This window comes from Rhineura floridana, chromosome 13 (genome assembly GCF_030035675.1).
Source record: "Rhineura floridana isolate rRhiFlo1 chromosome 13, rRhiFlo1.hap2, whole genome shotgun sequence".
Taxonomy (NCBI): domain Eukaryota; kingdom Metazoa; phylum Chordata; class Lepidosauria; order Squamata; family Rhineuridae; genus Rhineura; species Rhineura floridana.
In genome coordinates, this window is record NC_084492.1 from 21391721 (window position 1) to 21415014 (window position 23294).

Sequence of the window (23294 nt, forward strand, 5' to 3'; positions counted from 1 at the left end):
GGGATGATTTGGAGTTGTAGTCCAACAGCGTCTGGAGGGCAGTAGATTCCCCATCCCTGACTTTGCTTGGAACACATCCAAGTGCTAGAATTTGGCCTTTGAAAGCTACAGCAAAGATAATACCAGACGTCTGTTTAACAGTTCACTTGGTCACCATAGACAACCAAGAATTCTAAGTAAGTGTGTTTACACTTGCGGAAGAGGGGCAGATTGCTCCTTCGCTCCTCCTGTAGCCCACTTAGTATCTGTGCTAGTTGTGGGAGAAAGTAATTTTCCTCCATTGCTATCATGGAAATATAGCAGGCCTAGTACAAGGGTGGCTTGTTCTGCATCTCCTTTACTAGCTCACTGGTTGGAAGGCACTAGCCTGCTAAGAGGCTAGTGGCCTGCATATCCGTGCTGTGCTCTCTTCCACAGCCAACATGCAAACACATGGTACTAACTTTTTAGTAGGTTACTATTTTCCCCCTAGTTTAGTAACTTGAGAGCTTATTTGCAAGGCTGGATAATATTGCAGTGCCAAATAGAAGTTTGAGTTTTGTTTGTACATATTTTATCATATTTTAAAACTTCTTCATAGTCAAAAAGAAAATGTATTGAAGTGCAGGTGTTACATCTCCCCTGCTTGCTTAGTTTTGAAGGCATTTATTTAATAACCAAGGAAGAGAGTGTTTTTTTAGCTTGAAATCTTTGAGAGCAGCTGAATTGCAGTACAGTTGTCCTAGTCAAAAGTATTAAGTCTTGAGGCTGTCTCCTGTGGAAATAGGTATGTGTGCGTGTGTTGCCATATGCAGTTATGATCCCTTTACTTTCCCTCTCCCCTTTTTGGGTTCAGATTTAAGAACTGTTATAAAATATATGGCAGATATCCAGGAAATACTGAGGCATTTCTGTTTCCAGAATTTACTTGGGAAGCTCAGGAGGCTAAGGTTTTCATTGCTATTATCAGTCTGGTTATTTCACTGCTATCGGCTGTTGCACTGTGCTGTTGCACTGTGATCTACTGTTGTTAGATGATTTGTAGGTAGCAGTTGTTACTTTTGGAACGAGTGAATTGTCAATTCAAGAACCAGTGGAGAAGCAGGGCCTCTTTGTTTAAATGGAAGATTATATACTTGCATTCTTGGTTTGAGTATCAGTAAGCAATTTAAGCAGTACTTATGCTTTCTTGTATGTAACTGCAATGACTAGTTCCTCCCCAATTTGCTTCTATGTCTTGCTGCGCATCCAAGAACATGCCTGTGTGCTGTGTTACGCTAATCATTCATATTCCTCTTCCATTTAATTTGACCAGTCACTTCTGTTCCAGAATTCCAGATGAAAGAAATGAATGCTCCATTTTCTAGATCAGCCTTGTCCAACTTTGGGTCCCCAGATGTTGTTGGAACACAATCCCTATCAGCCTCAGACGGCATGGCTAATGGTCAGGGACGATAGGAATTCTAGTCCAACAATATCTGGGGATCTGTGGTTAGAAATCTGTTCTAGGTTATGGAGTTGGTTAGTGCATAGTGACTTCTCCAGGGGAATGGAAATTAGAATACAATACAAATTGCATTATATGGTCACAGAACTGATAAAAACACCAAGTTAAAAACTGAAGTTAAGTGGGTTCATGACTATGAAATGATGATGCTCTTTTCTGAGAAGATTGCTTTCTCCTCCTGTGCTGACAAGATCATATGCAGTTAGTCTGAAGCTCTATGACATACTTACCCAAGTTCTTTCCTTACCTGTATGCCTACAGACAGCCTGCCACTTCTGAAATCTTCCTTTTGCTGTTTAGTAGTAGTCCTTGAAGTTCAAGCTGCCCTTTATCTAATTCTCCCCAATACTTTGGTTTTTTCACTACAGTTCTTTTTCTTGAAAGAATGTTGCCCAAGTTGTATTCTGAATTTTAACTCTTCAGCTTCCCTTCTGTCTATGCACTGAACTCTCTTTTCTACCTATTCAGTTAAAAGGTTTCTGAAGGTAGCTACAGGGCCTTCTAATCCTTCTGGAGATACACTTCTTAACTGCATTGTGTAGGATGGCAATGAATTTATTTTCCATGAGGTCTGTTCTGTAACATGGCTTGAATTCAAAATCGGCTATAAAAGGAGGCTTCATTTTGTCTTGACTAGTGCCAGGAAAGATTTTGGATTAAGAAAAATCCTGTGAGTCACTGGTAGACTGACCCAATTAGATATGATTTTAGACTTCTGTTCTGAAACTGATCCCCTGCAGAATAGGGTACTCTTCCCACTCACCCCACTTCATAATATCATCCTCATCACTGGTTATACATTTGCACAGGCTGGGGCCACATCTAGTCAACCAAAGCTCCCCACTCTTCCTCTCCTGGTGCTGTGAAAGGTAATTGAATTCCAAACAGAAAATGTTTCTTGCTGCGGAAAAGTGAGCAGCAGATGCCAAAGACTTCACAATATTTCCGATAAAGTAACTAGATTTCAGAGCATGCTTGACCATTGCTTCTTGTTAAAAGTAATGGATTTCAGATAGGAAGGGAATGCAAGAAATGGATCCCTTGGGAACTTTTACTTGGCAAAAACAAAACATCATAGCGGGGTTACCTGCATGAAGATAAGAAATATAAGAGACTAGTGGGGAAAGGCCATAACTTAGTGGTAGAGCACATGCTTGCATGCAAATGGGAAAGACTCCTTCCTGAACCCTAGAGACCTGCAACTGAGTGTAGACAATACTGAACTGGATGGACCAATGGTCCGATTTGGTATATAAGGAGGCTCCTATGTTCGTATCCAGGGATATGAGTGAAAGTTCCATAGCAGGTGAATCATGAGCGATTAGGGAGGGAAATGAGTAATTTGGATGAATATGCAGGGTAGGCTAGAGAACCAGAACCTATGCCAGTGTTCACTGGCTGGCATGACATTTTGGACCAGACATTTAAATGTGGGTTAAGTAGTATCTTACAAACATTTTGAAGCCTTGTCTGGTAGCTGTTTGGTATATAGACCTTGTGACAGTAATCATGGCTATTTATTTATTTATTTATTTTGTATCCCGCCCTTCCTCCCAGTTCTGGTGTGTTCCTCTTCTGGTAAAGGGACATTTGGTCTTTGGATGTTATTTAAAGCTCACCTGTGACTGTGGATTTCTAATTTGATTGGACTGGAAAATCTTGCCTGCCTCCAACTGCTGGAAGCTCTCCTCTTGCAGTTCTTTGTTTTCTAAGCAGCCTTTTTACTTTCTCAAAATTATGGGCGGCATTAAAGATTTATCCCACAAACAGTACTTATTTCTTTTCCAAAAGTGTATAAGAGTATGTTTACAAAGTATATTTGCCATAGGTAACTGTGAGCGCAAAAGTAAGATGATGATGAGGTTTCATTCTAGCCTTGATAGGTTATGGAAACTTTTTCTTTGACAGTCATTGAGGCAAGTGTGCCTTGCACCATTCTCATGGTCTATCTTTAGGAAGATCAAAGGCCTCTGGGGAAACCTGCAATCTCTACTTGTGCAAGGATTGACATTTATGTGTGTTTAATTCTCTCTCCCTCCCCAAACTGCTGTTGAAAATCGCAAAAGATCCAGTAAAATCTTATGTCTATGTCAAAAATGTTGTTTGTAGCTAGCTGGTTCCTCAGATATTTTTCTCAGTTTCTTATAAATTGCTCTGGACAGTCCCCATCATGTCTGTCCGACCTGGAGGCTTCAGTCAAGCTTCTTCTAAGAAGATTAGCACCCTTGCTTGTTTTCCTCCCACCCTTGGAGGCTGTGCATGTGTTTGCTTTCTTTCCTAATTTGGCCCAGTGTTTTACCTTGGGGTTGTTCTTTTGGCAGGCCAATTTATATCCCACCGTGGGGCTCCAGACACCCGGAGAGATAGTGGATGCCAACTTTGGGCAGCAGCCATTTGTGTTCGACATTGAAGATTATATGAGAGAGTGGCGAGCAAAGATTCAGGGCACCATTAAGCGGTTTCCCATAGGTGACCGGCTAGGTGAATGGCAAGCCATGCTGCAGAAGTGAGTGGAAGCTTTGATGTCTTTTGACTTTAAAAGCTTAATTTAAGCTATCAGTTGCTGCAGAGTGGTCTGGTATAAAGTGCATCCCGCACCCCTCTTCCTTTATGTTGCTCAATTTTCCTGTGTGTTGAAATTCCTTAATGCTAACAAGGGAGAAATGAGTGGGCTGCTCTCCCTGCACATGGATTGTTGTGGGGTTTTTTTTGTTTTTTAAACAGTATCTGTACAGAGCTCATCTTCAGCAACAATATCAGAGTGGTATGCTGCTTTTAGGAGCCTATCTGGCTTAAATGTTTTTTAGCCAGTCTGGAGACAAGTCACTAGCAAGTCCCGGAACCAGATGCCAGTGGAAGGTGGTGATTTGGACAAGCGTAACTGCTTCTATCTATTTGTGTCCCAGACAAAAATAAGGGGAAATGATGCATAGAGCTCCAGAGCAGAATGTTAGAAGTGACTGAAAACCTGATCATCCCCTCATCCCATTAAAAAAATTTGGATGAAGCTTAACAAGATAGTAGCCCTTTTTAATACATATCCTGTCGTGGAAGTAGCTAGCATGGTGCCCTCCAGATGTTGTTGGACTCCAGCTCCCATCAACCCCAGACAGCATGATCAACTATTAGGAATGATGAGAGCTGTAGTCCACAATATCTGGAGAGCATCATGTTGGCTACTCCCGCCCTATGGAGTCTTTTGCCTTGGAATTTTTATGTATTTTTAAAAAAATGTTGTAATGCCCTTTAATTTTTTTAGAGTGGTTTACAGCACAATGACTAGTCTAATATTTGTATTTCAAAAAAAGATTACCTAGGCTTATAGGACTGCTACAGGGCCGGCAATGAATTTGATGGTACATTACAGTTTTTCTAATAAATTGGCCCAAGTGCAACTTCCTGTTCACTTCCATTAATACAGTGTCCTTTTGGACACTTTTATGCAGTGATACTTCTAAAAAAAATGTTTGCAGCATTAATGCAGGTTTACTTCACCATAATTAATGCACTTCAAGCCCTTGGTGCTCTTTAAAAACAGCTTGTTTGTTCATACCGGAATTACAGTGAGGAAAGAGCAAGAACAGGCTATTCAAAGGGAAGAGTCTTAACTCTTGTGCTGTTTGTGTGAGTGTCACAGGAGTCGTGCCTGCTGTTTGCTTCCCAGAATGCCTTTGTTCACCACAGAGTGTGACTTATTTTCACTGCAGGAAGCAGGTCCAAGAACAAAACAGGGTGTGTCCCAGAGGACTTCAAATTAATATGATCCTCCCAGATACATATTTTTAAGCTTGGCTGTGGATATCTGCTATCAGAGATGCCCATTGTACCATTCACTTTCTGTGTTGTTTTCCCAGTATGGTATCTTCCTATCTGGTGCATCATGGGTACTGTGCTACAGCAACTGCCTTTGCCAGGGTGACAGAGAGTACAATCCAGGAAGACCAGATCTCCATAAAGAACAGGCAAAGTAAGTTTATCCTTATAACTGCTTTCCCTAAATTCTTGAGCAGACGGTCCTTCTTGCCTGCAGCAGGACTTCAGTCCAATGTCTACATGTTCAAATGCCAATGGAAGTGGTCAGGAGGTAGAACCTCCATGGCCTGTGCTGCTTCCTTGGGTCGTCTTCTGTGGCTGCTGCTGCCTGTGTTGCAACAACTCATCGTTCTTCCCCATCATTCTGTCACTCCCAAACCAAATGTTTGATTTGAGAGCTTTAGAAACAGGATAACCCACTTAAGGAAAATAGATGCTCTTTTACTTGATCTGCCTGATATCTTGCATGTTGTCCTGGGGTGTCCTTTGCAAAGAATGCCTTGCTTTTAGTGCAGAGCATCCAGAGTTACACTTCATGCAGGATTTCTGGCACTACATAGACCAAGTATATTTTCTTATTTGCTGGGTAACTGATGTTTATTTGCTATATTTATTGACCATCTTTCTGCTCCTAAGGCAGTTTTCAAGAAAAACACAATTGTAGGTATTTTTATCCTGCCTGTTAACAAATATCCAGGGCAGCTTTCATATAAAGTAATATAAAGCATCATTAAAACAACTATAGAATATGAAGTTTGCACATCAATCAGATTAACAAAGCTAATAAACCAACAGAAAGCAGCTTAAAAGAAATATAACAGCAGATAAATCAGTATCATTCTTCAGTTAAAGTTTTTCTTGTCTTAAATTTTTATCTGGAACCCAACAGTCATTAGGGTTGGTGTACCTCTCTGGGGAAGGAATTCCACAGCTGGGATGCCATCACAGCAAAGTCCTTGTCTCTGGTTACCACCCATCTAGCCTCTGAAGTCAGGAGCACCTAGAAAAGGGTCTCTGGAGATTATTTGATCAGGCAGGTGCACGTGGAATTACATGGTCCTTCAGATACTCAGGCCCAACTCACAGAGGCTTTGGAAGTAAAGCCCAACATTCTCCTTGGATAATAGTCCATCAGACAGATGAATGCCATCTAGTTGCATTAGTTGCAATTTGGGTAGCTTTCAAGGGGAACCCCATGTACAATGTGCTGCAGTGGTCTAATCGTGACATTATTAGGTCATGTGGCAATACTCTTTCTGTTCAGGAAAAGTTGCAGCTGGCATGCCACCGTAAGCTGGTAAAACATACTTCATGCTATAGATGCCAGATGTGCATGTAAAGTCATGGCCAGGGTTAATAGCTCTGTGCCTGTTCCCTGAGGGGCAGTGCAACCTCATCAAGAACAAGATCAACAGTAGCTCATAGGTTAGAAGAACCCCCACAGTAACTCAGCCTCACCTGAATTGAGCTTCAGTTTATTAACCCTTATGCAGTCCTTTGCTGACTTCCTACCACGTCACTGAAATTGGATGACACATAGTGTACTGATGACACCTTGCCCAAATCCCTGAGTAACCCCACTTAGTGGTTGCATGTAGGTGTTAAGGAGCATGCAGGATGGAATAGAGTCTTGTGGAACTGTATAACACAAGTGTTGTAGCACAGAGCAAAAATTTCCCAGCACTACCTTCTGGAATTAGTTTTATAGATAGGAATGGAACCACTAAGGTACTCCTGATTTTGACAGCTGGTCCAAAAGAACCAGTCAGTGGTATTGAAATCTGCTGAAGCTCCAGAAGAATGAATAGGGTCACACTCCCCCTGTTTCTTGTCCCAGCAAAAGTTTTTCACCAGGGTGAGCAAGGGTCTTTTATTTTCAAACTTGGGGTGGAAGCAAGATCATCCAAGAGCATTGGAAGCTTAATTGCCATCAGTCACATTTATATGCATGCATATTATTGTACCTCAGAGTGCTTGGCAAACAACCCACAATGAGTCACCAAGGTCCTATGCCACTTGGAACAGTTTCTAATAGTGCATCTTCATACATTGGTGGAAAGGTGGTACTTTGCTGCTGCCACAGAGTAGGCTCTATAGCAAGCTTTAACTTGTATTCAGAGAGACTTTCCTTGAAATTTCATTTTGTGTTCTAGTTTCATCCCACTGTTTCTTTGCCCCAATTCCTGGAGTGCCAAGGAGCAGACTGAGCTCTATTAAGTGCAAGAGGACACTAGGGAGCCATTATGCCTATTGCCTGAGACATCTCCATGTTTCACAGAGTGATCAGGGTGTTGACTGGAGTGCCAGATATGCTAACCAGAAACTCCCTGAGGACTCTTATTACTCTCCAGGAATGGTTCATCTCAATTAGTTCTCCGGACCTGCAGGAGGATAGGGTTAAGTCTAAACCTCACCAGGAAGTGATCTCTCTCTGACAAAGGAATTAGTCAAATATCCCCACTTTCCTGTCTAGTCATGAAAATCAGAATTAGAGCATGACCTACTCTATATATAAATCCAGGTCCAATGACAATTTGGGCCAGCTTCATGGTTATGGCAGTCATGAAGTCCTGAACTGCTCCCAAAAAGGTAGATTTGGCATGGATGAGATCCCCCAGGACCAGCAACCTGGGTGTCCCAATGCCAAATCGGACACCACTTCCGTCAGCTAAGGCAGGAGACTGTTAGTGTACTGACCATCCAGCTGCCTCGGCATCCCTAATCTATTCCATCTACTCTAATCTATTCCAACTACCCAACACCAGATACAAACTTCAGTACAAGAACTCAGCTGTTTAGAGTCCCTGGAAAGGGAGATGGGATGCTGCAACCACTGGGTCTAAAACAATTCAAGTCTAAATATATATAATTTTAAAAAACAGTAGGCAAAAATCCTAACTGAATAGCAGCACCAATAGGGCAGTCAAAAAGGAACAGTGAAATAGGTAAGTTTACAAAAAACAGGAGACTCTGCTGACCAGATCTCCAAAAAGTGGGAGTGCCAAAGATTAGGGACCACTGCAGAAAAAGACCTGTTTCTTTTTTAGGACAACCTGGTATCCATTATTGATAGTATCCAGAGCAGGACCTCATTGGCTGATGTTGATGATCGTAGGAGGGAGGAGGTCATAAAGGAGTTAGTGTTGTCTCTCTTGTTGCTCTTCAGTGCATTCCATGCACACTCTTCCCTAACGTGCTCACAACTGGGAAACGTATCTGCCTAGGTAAGCCATCTGGTTGTATGCCACCTATCATTACAGGCAGTCCTGTGGTTTCATTCCAGTGATTCTGCTCTTATCTACAGGAATACAGAAGCTGGTCTTGGCAGGAAGAGTGGGAGAAGCCATTGAAGCCACACAACAGCTATACCCGGGTCTCCTAGAACACAATCCTAACCTTCTGTTTATGTTAAAGTGAGTACATCCAAATCCTTTCAAACAGCGTAAGACCTCCGTCGAGAAGAACATCAGGACACAGAAACTGTGACAGAGCACCAGCATGGCTCACGTTTCAAATTGGACTAAAAATGTTTTTGTTCGAGATAGTTTCTATTGAAGGTTCCATTGGTAGTGGCCTCTGTTTTCTTTCTTTTTTTAGTCTTATACTGGAATGGCTGGCAGTTGAATGATGAAATGAGTCCAATGATACAGAAAGATTTGGAGTGTTCTTACTGTTGCTCTTACGATTATAAGCTGCCACAGGAAGATAACTGTATTTTGAACTGAGCAGTAGCTAATAAATTTACTAAATAAAATAAAAATAAGCAAGATGTACTCGGTGGCGCAGAGTGGTAAGCGGCGGTAATGCTGCCAAAGCTCTGTTCACGGCCAGAGTTCGATTCCAACGGAAGGAGGAAGTCGAATCTCTGGTAAAAGGGGCCGAGGTCCACTCAGCCTTCCATCCATCCGTGGTTGGTAAAATGAGTACCCGGCATGTGCTGGGGGGTAAAGAAAGACCGGGGAAGGAACTGGCAATCCCACCCATATATATGGTCTGCCTAGCAAACATCGCAAGACGTCACCCTAAGAGTCGGAAAAGACTCACACTATAAGTGCGGGGACACCTTTACCTTTTTATTGCTCAGAACATGTCCCCATTGAGTAGGGTGGCAGGCTTGAGTCAAGTTCCACCCTGCCACGGAAGAGCTGGAGATGGTAAATCTTCCAGTGAAAGGTTGGTTTACCTGTAGGTTGCTGTCTTAAATGCCTCTCTGTGTTAAGACATTATCTGTAACAGCACCTTTTTCCTTCATGGTAATGCTGCTTCTCCACTCGCTCTCTGTTCTTGAACTCATGCACACAGGCCTGAATTAGTTGTTCATTATTGTCACTTACAAAACACCAAACATTTTAAAGTGTTGAACAGAGATTAAGAGAAGACCATCCTTGCTCACAATCTAGTCATCCAATTGGCCATATTAAGCAGATATCTGAACTTCCACTACTTTCGTAGGGTTTGAGCATTTATACTCCAACACATCTGTGAATTTAAAGGGGCCACCTTCATTACTGAACTGATGGGGAAGTCAACAAGGTGCTAGGTTTTGCTGTATGTGTTTCAAAAGTGAACTACAAATGGGGCTAATGAGTTAATATACTGCTTAATGCAAAAAATAGGCTTCTGAGTGGTTTACCAGTATAGAAACTTGTCCGATTTCTTCTTCCATGATTCTCTTTTTTTATACTTGCAGCACAATGCTGACCCTTTTCTGTGACAAATGGAGCTAATGGTAAAGGGCTGCTTCCGCTGTGAAGTCAGAGCTGTAGCTCAGTGCTGCATCTCATGCTTTGCATGCAGAAGTTCCCAGATTCAATCCCTGGCATCTCCAGGTAGGGCAGTGAAAATACTCCTGTCTGAAATCCATCCAGTGGACAAATGGTCTGATCTGGTATAGGATAGCTTCATGTGTTGACCTGGTACCTACCTCGCCTGCTGGCTCTATCTCTTGTGAGACTGCTAATGCTTTCTGTCAACAAGAGAGCATTGGAATGTCTAAAACTCTTCCGTAGAGAGAAAAGCTCCAGTTGCTAGTGCTCTTTTCAGACAACTTAGAAGCCATTTTGGCAACTAAGCAGTTTATAACTAAATTAAATGAATATCTCAGTGAAGAATTTTGCTGTGTGAATGGTTTGATCTCCTATCTTGGGAAAGGACTTAATCTTGTCTGATTCCCTTACACTAGGGTTTTGAACGGAACATTAAATTCATGCATCAGTGCGTGGGTTTCAACAATGTATTGGCCAACTCTTGCTCCAAGGTTTGCTTTCAGTGCTAGAATGCTGCTTTTCTCATCTGGGTGTTTCTAGGGGTCCTTGTTTGTTCCAAATTGTAGCTCCCACAGAGGGCTGAAATGCTTGCATGCTTTGCATAAACCATTGCACTACCTATCCATTGTTCTGCTATTTGGTGTTTAATTCTTTCTCTTCACTTCCCCTTCCTCTCTGCATGCAGGTGCCGGCAGTTTGTGGAGATGGTGAATGGAACAGACAGTGAAGTACGTTGTTTCAGTGCCCGCAGCCCCAAATCCCAGGACAGCTACCCCGACTCTCCCAACCTAAGTCCAAGGCATGGCTCTAACAATTTGCACATTCACAGCACTGGTAAGCGCTTCCTTCTTTGCCAGGTGGGTTAGTCACATGGCTTTGTGCTGGAGCAGTGGTTTCCAAACTTTTCCCCCATGGGCAAGTTGAAAATTGGTGATGGTCTTGGTGGACCCCTTAATTATTTTTCTGCCAGTTGCAATTGTAATGCACTGTGCTAGATGCGTATGATTTTAATTGTATTTTTATTGCTGCTTTTACTTCTTATATTGTATTACAATTTGCATTCCATAGAACTCAAATTATAATACAATGAAAAACAATATAAGAAACGAAAGGAGCAATAAAATACAAAAGTATTTAATGTGGGCATGCCATGGACCTCCTGAATAAAGTTCACAGACCATTGGTAATCCATGGATCACAGTTTGGGAACCTCTGAGTTGGAGAGTCCTCTAGCCCTCTTCAGGCTTATCTGGAAATCCAGAAATAAAAACGAGGGGAGGGACTATGGGAACGATGATGCTAGCTCCACCTCATTCCTGTCGCCCTCCACAGGTTGGAAGGCTACTACTTGAAGTAGGGAGCCCGCTTCTACTCATGTGGACTCTCTGTGTGGTGTAGAACCCTGATTTTCCAAGGCGCTGCCTCTCTCAGGAAGCCTCCTCAAGTACAGGAAGCTCTCCAACCCATAGGGTGATCCAGCTGGGAGGTGGAGCTAGCATGCTCTCCCCCATAGCCCAATCTGAATGCCGAAATTCCACCAGTGAGGAGGGAGATGTGCAACATCCTCTAGCCTCCGAGATGCTCTCTTGGGGACCAAAGAGTTGCTCCCTAAGATGTCTTTCTTTAGAGGTACTATCCAGTATCGATGTCCAGATCAGAATGACTTTTGGCAGATAACCTTAGCATTAACTGATACTGGTGTTTCTTACGCACGCTCCTTGTATAATTGTACCTTCTCAATGTCCACCTACTTGGGAGTAAGGTCTTTTCCTGGATATGTATGCTCTGTGTACATTTCCATAAGATACCTCATGATGTTTTTCAGGTTGGAGTAAGAATTAGATCAGACCAAGGTCTTCTCTTTGGTTAGCTGCATCAGAAATATGGATTAAGCAGCCTAAGTGGGTTCCTTCAGATCCTCTTGTAAACATTAAAGCCGAGCAGGGGCACCAATCTTTACTCTTCTTCCGTTTGCAGGAGCAGACAGCCCAAGCTGTAGCAATGGAGTTACTTCCATAAAAAACAAACAGAGTCACTGTAAATATCCAGCACTGAGTTCTTCATCATCATCTTCTTCCTCGTCATCCCCTTCTTCAGTGAACTACTCGGAGTCTAACTCCACAGATTCCACCAAGTCCCAACAGCACAGCAGCACCAGCAACCAAGAGACCAGGTAGCACAGAAGCTGCCTTTCTAGGGGGAAGAGTGTAGCAGAAAGCTGTAACAGCAGGTGGTGGAAAATGATGCAATGGCCTGCTTCCTGTTCCCAGGCCTCCTCCTGTGGGGCATTTGCAGTGCACAAGTCCATTTTTCAGACCCAGATGAATATCCTCATGATATAATTATGCTTGATATAATTATGCTTGTCTTAACCAAAGCAGAATATAAATGTTCTAAATAATTTCAGTCTGACAATCCTCCAAGAACCGTTGGTGTGCTTTAACTGCAGTGTGCTTTAACCCTCAGTGAGGCTGTCTTTCTGGCTCAGCTATTTACTCCTAGCTTCCTAATACCCTTCTTTTTCCATGCAGTGACAGTGAGATGGAGATGGAGGCAGAGCATTACCCCAATGGTGTCCTGGAGAATTCTGCTACAAGGATAATGAATGGCACTTACAAGCATGAAGAGATCCTGCAGACAGATGATTCCAGCATGGGTAGGTTTCACAGTGGAAGGCATTCTCTAGGAAATACCTGGGGAACAATCAATTTTCCACGTGTCTGATGCTCCCTAAGGATACTGCACTACTTGAGAGGCCTCTTCCAGTCCAGAAATTCCTGACGGTAGAGAGAGGGCATGAGCTGCAAGAATATTCAGGCATGTCTATGTACAGGCAAATGTTTGTTCTCCTTTTGTATATCTTACAGTTAGAGCTGCTCTGCCACAGCATTTCTGAGGATTTTGGTCCAGTCTAATCTTGGGTTTCATGTTTGTGTAGGTAGCCAGTGCTGGAAACTCAGAAGCCAGTAAGGGCTTTAGATTGTGCTTCTATTGGGAGGTGGGACTCTAATGAAGCTTTCATAGTTGCTTGGGCTTTTTCCACCTAACAGGAATTGAACTAATGGCTTATGGGGAGGCAGAGATGAAGGAAGGGGATTGCTTTGGTGCTCCAGCCCTTCCCATCTGTTCACCTATCCTACTCTTCTTCTTTCCTTTGTTCTAGAAGATGGCTGTCCTCAGAGACAACTCTGTGGAGGAAACCACGCTGCTACGGAGAGGATGATCCAGTTTGGGCGGGAGCTGCAAACCCTGAGCGAGCAGCTGTGCCGAGAGTATGGGAAGAATACAACACATAAAAAAATGTTGCAGGTGTGCCATGTTGCTGAGACCCTCTTTCACATTCATGGCCGGAACTGATGACTGCTTACTTAGTCATTCAACATACTCCTTTCTCATGTTTCAATATAACATTTTCCCAAAGTGGTCTACGCTATTATTTATTGAAAACAACATATAATAAAAAAATAAAAGGCAATAAAACAGCAAACAGCAGGACTTTAAAAAACACAAATAAAACCATTGCCATACAGTTGGAGCACCAGGATCACAAAAAGCTATTTTAAAAACCCAAGGAAAGTAGTACCATGTCAACCCTGACACCAAAAGTCTCTAGATTTGCTACCAGGGAATAGGTAAGCGGAGGGAGTACCATAGATGAAGTCCCACTACCAAGAACGCCTGTCCCTGGAGTCCCCATTTCACACCAGAGGAATGAGAAGGGGTTGCACAAAAAGGGCAGTCTGTGCCCTGCTGCTTGCTTCCAGACAAGTCACCTTCTCTGGGCAGGTCTCCCATCTATGGGAAGAAAGCTTGCTTTTCCTGCGTCCTGTTAGGAGATGGTTATTATGTACTGCATTGGGCGGGGGGGGGGGAGGCCGTTGTGGCCAAGCCACATCTGACTCCATCTACTAGCCTTTCACCTTGTGTTCCTCCCCATACCCTTTCCCTTTTTTTTTTGTTTGTGTAATGGCTTTTAAAGGATGTAAGACAATACAGTAAGGCCCCACTCATACGGCGGGTTATGTTCCAGACCCCTGCCGAAAAGTGGAACTCCGACAATAAAATGGCGCCCGACACCTGAAAATGTCGTAAAAGCGGAACAAGTGCCGTATGAGTGGGGCTTTACTCTAATTGAAAACCGCCATGTTAGCAGAACACCGAAAAGCGGGGCCCTGAAAAGCAGGGCCCTACTGTATAGGAAGGTACCAGTGAGGGCTTGGATTTCTTCATGAACTTCTTCAGTTGGCTTAGCTCTGACATCACACCAAACTATGGTTTACACTTATCATAGTTCATAACCCAGACCATCATTCAAGCTTCCGAAGATAGAACAGGCAAGCCATGGGTTAGAATCACTTGTCTGCTTTCATTTCTGCACTCTTGGCACTTAGGCTCATCTCCTGCCTCCATGGTGCACCACATTATGGAGGTTGAAGTACAGCTACAGTTTCTTAAATTAGACATGATGCCAAGCCATAGATAAGATTCCTTAACCATGGTTTTTTATGGTGTCTGAATTGGAGCATTATGTTTCTTGATTGGACCAAGAATTGCGGTTGAATACTTACGGGACAAACCACCTCCTGCTCTCTCAGAGTAAAAACGCTTACTATTTTAACACGTGTTGTAGATCTATGGAATCCTGTTTCCCTGCTGTTTCTTTAGTTCTAGTTCTTGCAAAGCAGAGGAGAGGGTTCATGTGACAAACTGAGTCCCTTTTATCTATGCTCCATTTGGGGAGAGTCAGTAGTTTGGGAAGCTCCAATATGGGACTTTGAGAATCCTGGTGTTGTGTGTGTGTTGCAGTGCTATTCAAGCCTTTCTCCTTTCACACAGGATGCGTTCAGCTTGCTAGCCTACTCTGATCCATGGAACTGTCCTGTTGGTCAGCAGCTGGATCCAATCCAGAGGGAACCTGTGTGTGCTGCACTAAATGGCGCTATATTGGGTAAGATAATGAATGGTGAGACAGCTCAGACCTCTATCTTTCTTCTGCATGACCCTCTTTCTGCAATGAGGTAACTGATGTTGGAGGGCACTTGGCAGGATTATTGCTTACCTTGAAAAATCCCTGCCCGTGTGTGGGTGTGAGCGTGAGAGAGATGATCCATGAAGACCCCCTGAAAATATAACGTTAGACCACCACCCTAGTTTTAAGAACTGCTGAGCCAAGCCACAGCCACTTTTTTTTTTGCCACACCCATACTTCCACCACCACAAAGGAAAATGAAGGCTGGTAGGGTAAAAGTCCATGGGTTGAAATCTCAGCTTGCCCATGAACTCAGTAGGTAACCTGAACATCAAAGTTCCCTATCTGCAAAATGGGCATAATAGCACTGGTCTACCTTATGTGGTTATTACATAGATTTGTGAGATAACATATGTGATGTGACTGGATACTCCAATAAAACTTAAACCCATGGTCCAGTAAAAGCTTTTTTGGTCTCGCTAGTTGCAATGGAAGAAAGCCTAAGACTCTTTTCTTCTTTCATATTTAAATCAGTAGGCTGTAAAAGTGCTGAACTTTGGCTGGATTCATGTACTAAACAGTATACTTTTAATTTTGGCTGTCATCAGGTTTCAAAGGGAACTTTCTCTTAATAGGGCCTGTGTTCCTTCCAAAACTGTGCATTCCGCGGTCTCATAGCTCTTCTTCAGCTCTGTTGGCAGGGCGTGCTCTAACATAAGGATGGAAAACCTGTGTCCATCCAGATGTTGCTGGACAGGTGCCTCCCGTCACCCTTGACCATTGGCTATGCCAGCTGGGGCTGATGGGAGTTGGAGGGCCACAGGTTACCCAACCCTGTTCTATATTTTCAGCTTGGTACAGGGAACGGTCTTGTTGCAGTGGTGGGGTGGGGATGGAAAGAGGTAGCTTCTGTGAAGCACACATTCTTTGTGCATCGCCACATGTTGCAATGTCCTCTTTCTCTTTCTACAGAGTCTCAGAACCTGCCAAAGCAGCCCCCACTGCTGCTCGCCCTGGGCCAGGCCTCGGAGTGCTTGCGGCTCATGGCTCGTGTGGGCTTGGGCTCCTGCTCCTTTGCCAGAGTAGATGATTATTTGCACTAGCCACTGAGTGAGACAGAGTGACCCTTCCAGTGCTGCCATCATCGCCTCTCCCTGCCTCATGTTTTCCACTGCCCCCGAGAACAAGTTGCCCAGCTGAAGGACACATTGCTGACTAAGGGGGAATCCTTGATGCGCCTTCATTTCTCACTGTGGAAACTGCTGGCAGGCCCCCACCCTATCATCAACACCACAGCCTGCTCTGCCTTGCAGCTGTTGCGGCACTCAGTATTTTCACTGGTCATTCTGATGTAGCGCCTTTCCTACTTTAGGATTTTATCTTTATTTTATTTTATTCTTCTGACTGAGCCACCAGTATTTATATCTGGAGAGTTTGTGCTGAGCTGGTTTCTACTAATTTAGAGATAAAAGTGTATCTGAGTTGGTGATAGCCTGCATTTATTTTTCATGAGGGAAAGCTGTCAGCACACATGCCACCGGTGCAGTATTGTTCTCTGGCACTAGTCCTCTTTAAAGGCAAGAGGTTTAGTTTTTTTATTGGAGCCCAACCCATGCCACCAGATCCCTACTGCCTGAGCAGAATGGCTCGTTGGATCTCCTCTTTGCCATATGACATGCAAGTCCAAGAAATGACAAATGGCCATTTGAAGCTCTACCCTGGAGAAAAGCTGAGAATGAAAACAAAAGCTGTTCAGTACCTTGGTCTAGCTTTTTGGCAGAATGTCCCCTGGTGATCTGAGAGAGAGATGGTGTTAACTGAGCATACCTCCCCCCCCCCCAAAAAAAAAACATGGTAGAAGAATTTCTTGACTGAATGCATCAGATATTAGAGCAGGGTAGGTGTTGTTGGACTCTGTTCCCTTCAGCAGCAGCCATCATGGTCAATGGTCAGGGATTATGAGAGTTGTAGTCCAACATCATAGGCCCAGTCATTAGCACTTCTAATCTAATGTTGTCATTTAGGTGGCAACTTGCATCTAACAAATAGGGTTTGCCCCATAGAGATGTAGAGGGTGGAGTGACTTGCCCTTGTCTTTCAGATGGAATAGTGTCTTCAAACAGAGTGGAAACTAGGGGCTACGTGTCGCAGAGAATGTGTTTTCTCTTTGGGCTAAAGGCCCTGTCCTAGGGGTTTTAACTTTGATTGATGTCTGCAACTTTATACAGTCACACATCCTGTGTATATTTGGGTCATCATAATTGACAAGCTCCTAGTCTAGATTTGGGGCTCAGGTAGACGCCTGGTAAAATGATTCATACTTCCCTCATCCCCTGTGGATCTTGGCTTTACACTTGACTTGAAGACTGTTAGATAGTTGCATGACAACAGTATGAAAATCTTATTTATATCTGATCAGCCACCAACTGAAATGTGAAATTGAGGACATAAGCCAATACTTAGTTTCCTTTATTAAAAAAAAAAAAAGTGTACAGTTTTTACTTGGGAGTAGCCTTTTTTAAAAAAACTGTTAGGACAAACGTTTCTCAGCCAGGGTATTGCAGAAATCTTCACAAAATGCTGCTAGGCATTGTGGGTGGAAAACCCACATGCCAGCTTAATATATATATATATATATATATATGAGGGTGTATATATCTATATCAGGAGAGGCACACTACTAAAAACAATTTTGATAGGCAATAGTATGGGTAATGCAGTTTCAGAATTGTTGGCTTGGTGGCATACTTCAACGTCTCATTGTTAATATGTTTCTAATGGGAAAATAGGGGGGAAGACTATCATAAAAACAAGATGAAAGTGGTCTTTTAATGTTGTGGAAGCTTAAAGAGTGAGGGAGGGAGACAGTGTGGTAAAGTACAGGTGTGTTCATTGAGGTGTAGAACAGTGGTCACATTAGAAAGGACGTGGCACTTGGGTCTGAGGCTTGCAAATAAAATGGAAAACCGCACATACGTGTGCAGTAGACTTGGAATATCTACACATTAAGCACCACTTACAAGAATGGGAGCTGTACATGGGATGGGAATGCTCCTGCACAGTTCTGGTTAATTGTAGCTCATTTTTAATTCCATGTGTATATGTGAGGCAGGCGTTTGGGGGGTGGAAGTGAACACACTGTTTTATTCCTTGCTGGGCTGGATATTAGTGAGACAGACTACAGAAACACTTTTAAATCAAAGAAATAGCTGTGGAAAACACAGTTTCTCATTCCATTTATTCCCCTTTCTTCCCCCCCCCGACTGATAGCATTGCATAACTGGCTGAATGCTCTCTTGTGCTAGGTTGGATCTAAGTGAAATATCGTCTTGGGTGCATTTGGTAAAGTAAAACATCCCTTTTTTCCAGCTGCAATCAATAAGTGGCCAATGTGATACTCAAATGTGTTTTAACACTTGTGTTCTGCCTTGTGCCTTTTTAAAGAGTGCTCAAGGTTGGCTTACAAATTTTAAAACCAAGCAAAACCCATCCCTAACTGTATCTACAGCAATCCATCTTCACGACATTTTCATGTCTCCAATCGCATTCACTGCACCAGCAGCCTATCCTTTGGCTACTGTTGCTGTTTGCAGCCCTTCATGTCTTAGGATTTAAGGTTTAATTTTTAATGTTAATGCATTCTGGATATGTCTTCAACCAATGATCTCCTCTCTGCCTTGGTGCAGACCTCCCCCGCCCCCACTATCCCCATCTTTTATAGAGTTGTTTTGAGGGGCTTAACTAGTGTTGATTAACTTCTCTTTTCTCAAAGAACTTCCCTTTTTTCTCTTATCTATTTGTTGATTCTTGGGTTGATGGAACCCCCTTGCAATACCCTTCATGACTTTTTGCAGTCTGAGAATATTTTCTCGGACAGAAACAGGTTACCCACCTTTATGGTAGCCTGCTTTTGGAGTTCCCAAGTAAATCTTCCCTTAAGAGACTAGTGTCTGTTACATGTTCTTGATCTAAAACAATCTGCTTGTTTTTATCATGCTTGATCTCACAGGTCTATAGACATTGGATATGCTCTGGGTCACACTTTAGGAAACCATTCAATGCCAGCCAGCTCAGCTCACGACTCAGAGTTTCCTTGTTGTAGTACAGCCAGTGATTAGACCCAGAAACTCTTGGGGTATGTAGCCAAAACTTGGCTGTACGTATCAAAGCCTATGTGAACTGAACTTAAATTAGTAGACAGAACATAGAGGGTAAAATTAATGCAGTTGAACACTATGGAACTTGTGAAACAGATTCTTTCCAGATGTATTCATATTGGTGAAATAGTATTCATATATTTCCCTTTTGACACCATCTAACTATGAATACTCCACCCAAACCCTTTGGGTACAATATCTTTTCTTAGATATTCATTTATTTAGGTGGTCTTCAGAGCCATTGTGATCAAGCACACCAGGAAATAGTTAACGAGTGGGTAATATCTAGGCTGTGAGGTAAAATTGCTGAATTTATAACAACCTCCCCTTCCACAACATTTGCCATATAGAAGAAATGTAGGCCAAAAGTCCCTAGTTATGGTGTCTGTAGGATCCAACAGTGTCACTCTGCTGATTCCTCTAATCTGGCCGTGGAATCGTCTTTACAGCCCGCACCCCTCAAAAAATGGAAATATAAAACCCAACCTCAAAAGGTAGACTGAGGCACAATATTGGGTATGAGTAAAAATATGTGTGTCAATTGCTACTAATATATATATATATATAAAACAACTGAACTTTAATCTTCCCAAAAATCAAGCTCATGTGATGAACAATAATAAAATTAATACTGAAAACCCAAGTACATTTCATCCCATGAGGTGTCTTCCTCAGTGGTCAAATGAATATAGAAATCACAATGTTGTCAATTGATTAGTCTATATAGATACCATTAGCTAACCTGTCTTACCCATAGAATTATTGTGCATATTTGGCAAGTCTTGGAGATATATAGGTCAATACAGAACATGATATTTTTCTAGTGCACAATCATGTATATTTCTAGGGCCTTCTCCAGTTTCTGGTTATCGAATGTCAGCCATCCAACATGCATATTTTACTTGACCCTATTTTGTGCCATAGTCTCTTCAGTCTACAGCTGGTTTACACCATGTTTTGAAAACCTACACTAAGGAATGCTTCTCGATCAGTGGGTGAAATAGCGCTCTCTCTTATAGAATCTTTCTCTACTATAAAAGCTCTTAGATTAGGACTGTACAAATGAGAATTCCAGCAAGTAAGAGATGCTACTTCTGACCTCATAGGAACAGGAAATATAACACAAGTGGAGATACGGTTCTGAAAAGAGTCAGGTCTAGTCTCTTTAGATCAGGAGTGAGGAATCATCCAGGTGTTGGACTGTAACTCCTATCATCCCTGACCATTCACCATGCTGGCTGGGGCTGATGGGAGTTGGAATTTAACAATCTGGAGGGCCACAGGTTAGCCACACCTGATAGGTGCTGTAGGATCATTATTTCCTCTTTACTCTGACCCCAGACAGTTCCTTTTGTGTAAAAGTGCTGTAATAACGGCTTTGAGATTAACAGCTCATTTTTTGCCAACCTACCTGTCTTGCCGGATGAGATCTACGAGAACATAGACTTCCTGAGCTAAATCTTCAGCTCTGTAGGATTTTTGTAAAATGGCAGATGGCTCTAGAGTTCTGGTAAGGTAACATGTTTCTGGTGCTTTTCTAGATTAATCCGTTTAATCACAGACAGGAGAGCATGCCTCTCACCAGCACCCCAGTCATCCATCCCTTCAAGCACAGGCTGCTTTCATTTGTCTTCCATATATACTTTGCAACTAACTCTAGGAGTACTTTGTTCTAAATTATCAGGTTCTAGCACTGGGATCACCAGTTGATGATCCATGAGCCAAAATTGGCCAGCCAGATGCCAGTTGCCAAATCTGTGTTTTGTTTTTAAGGAAAAGAGTGGAGTAACAGCTATGGTGTGGCAGTGGGGCTTGCTGACAAGCCATTGGGCAAGTGGGTATTGGAGCCATGTCCACCACACTTCCCTTCTCTCAATCTTCAGGCAAAACTAGTTGCTAAGACTCGTACAACCAATTAGTGTTTGTATGGTGGGCTCACATTGCATGAAGAAGTACTCTGAAGTGTATTGGAATGAAAAAGATTGAGATTTACTACAAAGTGGGATGATTTAAGGTTTAAAACTTTGAGTTAATTTTGTTTTGTTTGCGTTTTAAATTTTTGGGTGTCTGTGTGCTCATCTTGAAACTGCTGACAGCAACATGTGAGGTGGGTGGCAGGTTATGACTGGATTGCATCTTGGATGTCAAGCTAGGACAAAAAAAGATAACTACCCAGTGAAGTGCTCCTTCTAATTTAATTATCTCTCCCCCTCCCCTTTCCAGTTGTTCAAATCTCAGGTACCAGCTCTAGCATGGAATGTCAAGACACTTTTTTGTTAACTTTTTTATACCATCACCAACTGTACAAAAAATACAGAAAAATCCCACTCACCAAATAAAACAGGCTGAGCAGAACCTCAGCAATACAAGGCTTCCAACATCAATTGGAATTCTTTCTCTTCATTGAGGACATCCACTCAATGGACATCCTGCCAAGCTGTGCACATTGGTTCAGTCTCTGCTTAGTATTTGTGAGTTCAGTTATCCAACGCTAGCATGAAACCTTCCAAGGGAAGGAAATTTTAACTGAAGAAAAAAAATATTGAAAAAAATGTACTGGAAATATGATAAAGAAACCCACATTCTGTTGTATTTTGACAGAATTATTTTTATTAAAATATACATCCATGTGCATCTGCCAGTGTCCTGTGTCACTCTCCTGTGCTTCATTTTGGTTCCGCTTCTGTGTGTTCTCCGCCTGGGGAAGAGTCAGAACTCAACGAAAAGAGCACATGCTTTGCATGCAAAAGGTCCCAGGTTCAGTCTCCCAGGTAAGACTGCAAAACACTCCTGTTGGAAATCCTTGAGATTCATTCACTGCCAGTCAGTGCGTAGACAATACTAGACAAGATGGTGGATCAGTAGTCCTGCTTGGTGTAAGATAGCTTCCTATATATATGTAGGTGTGGGTGCACCTGTGTCTGTCTATAGTGTGTGTGCCATAACATTAGTTATGCTTGTGCATGATGGTTAACTTTTCCAAAGCTTTTTCATTGCCACCCTGGGGTCCTACTGGGAAGAAGGGCAGAATTAATAATAATAATAAAAAGCACATTTTGTGGTGTGATTCTTCACCCGTTAAATATGTACCATAGTCAACTATGCTGCATTTATCCAGCACTTACTTCAGTATGGAAACTGAGTGAAGACAAGCTGATATCTACACAAATGAATATTTATCAGTCCTTCCATCATGTCCACAGGATCTCCCTCACCTGCTGAAATTACACTTGAGAAGCATTCTGTTGTAGCTAATAAATTGTGTGTGCCTGGTTGTATTGCTTGTGTGTATGGTTTTGAAGACTGTTTCTCCAGTTTGCAAGTGTGCCATGGGCCCAATGGATGGTGATCCCTGGATTAGAGACCTATGCTTTCTCCAGATAAGCTAGTGCCATGAAGAATCAGCAGCCATGTGAGGCCCTGATCTTGACTGAGGGACTGGACTAGTTTCCTCCTGAAAATTGCCACTCCTCAACTATTTGTTCCCAAAGGTGTTGTTTGCTACAAACACCACCGGGGTGGTGGTGGCGGGGGCAAATAGCTAGGGAGATTTTTGGCTGCAAACCAGCATGGGGTGGGAGTGTAATTCAGATTGGGGGCCCACGCAGCCGCTTTTCCTTCAAAATAAAAGTGGCTAAATAAAGTACATTTTTAAGTGTATTTCATGTAAAATGTTTTATATAATGTACACTTATACCCTGCCTTTCCTCCACGAGAGCTCAAGGCAGAGTACATAGTACTTTCCCCTCCATTTTATCCTCACAACCATGTACTTCCCCCCCCCTTCCATTTTTATCCCCACTACAACCCTGTGAGGTAGGTTAAACGGTGAGAGATAATGATTGGACCATTGAACTTTGTGGCCATGTGAAGATTTGAACCCTGGTCCCTCAGAAAGTCCTAGTCCAACACTTTAACAACTACACCACACTGTGGCACTGCTGCAAAGTAGCTGAGGTACTATGTTAGAAATAGACCAAGGGACTTTGGGGATATGACTGAAACAAAACAAAAAAAGTAATTTTTCTCTAAACACAAGAATTTATCCTCTATGCCTCTTTTTATGGACTCTTTTTATAGGATATTTAGCATTCAGATTGCCT

The 23294-nt window shown here is 42.7% G+C and overlaps 1 protein-coding gene across 2 annotated transcripts in view; it reads left to right on the forward strand.

Annotated features, from left to right (window-relative positions):
- RANBP10 (RAN binding protein 10) overlaps positions 1–19761 on the forward strand; it is a 49353-nt gene extending 29592 nt beyond the window's left edge. Inside the window, exons 6-14 of one of the 2 annotated variants that reach the window (XM_061593779.1) lie at positions 3808–3992; positions 5341–5453; positions 8604–8712; positions 10751–10899; positions 12043–12238; positions 12597–12721; positions 13232–13374; positions 14902–15013; positions 16007–19761. In XM_061593779.1, coding sequence (XP_061449763.1) covers positions 3808–3992; positions 5341–5453; positions 8604–8712; positions 10751–10899; positions 12043–12238; positions 12597–12721; positions 13232–13374; positions 14902–15013; positions 16007–16137 — 1263 coding nt within the window. In that variant the 3' untranslated portion in view covers positions 16138–19761. Of the gene's footprint in view, positions 1–3807; positions 3993–5340; positions 5454–8603; positions 8713–10750; positions 10900–12042; positions 12239–12596; positions 12722–13228; positions 13375–14901; positions 15014–16006 lie in introns of both variants that reach the window. The other variant, XM_061593778.1, reaches the window with a different exon arrangement.
- The last annotated feature ends 3533 nt before the right edge of the window (positions 19762–23294 follow it).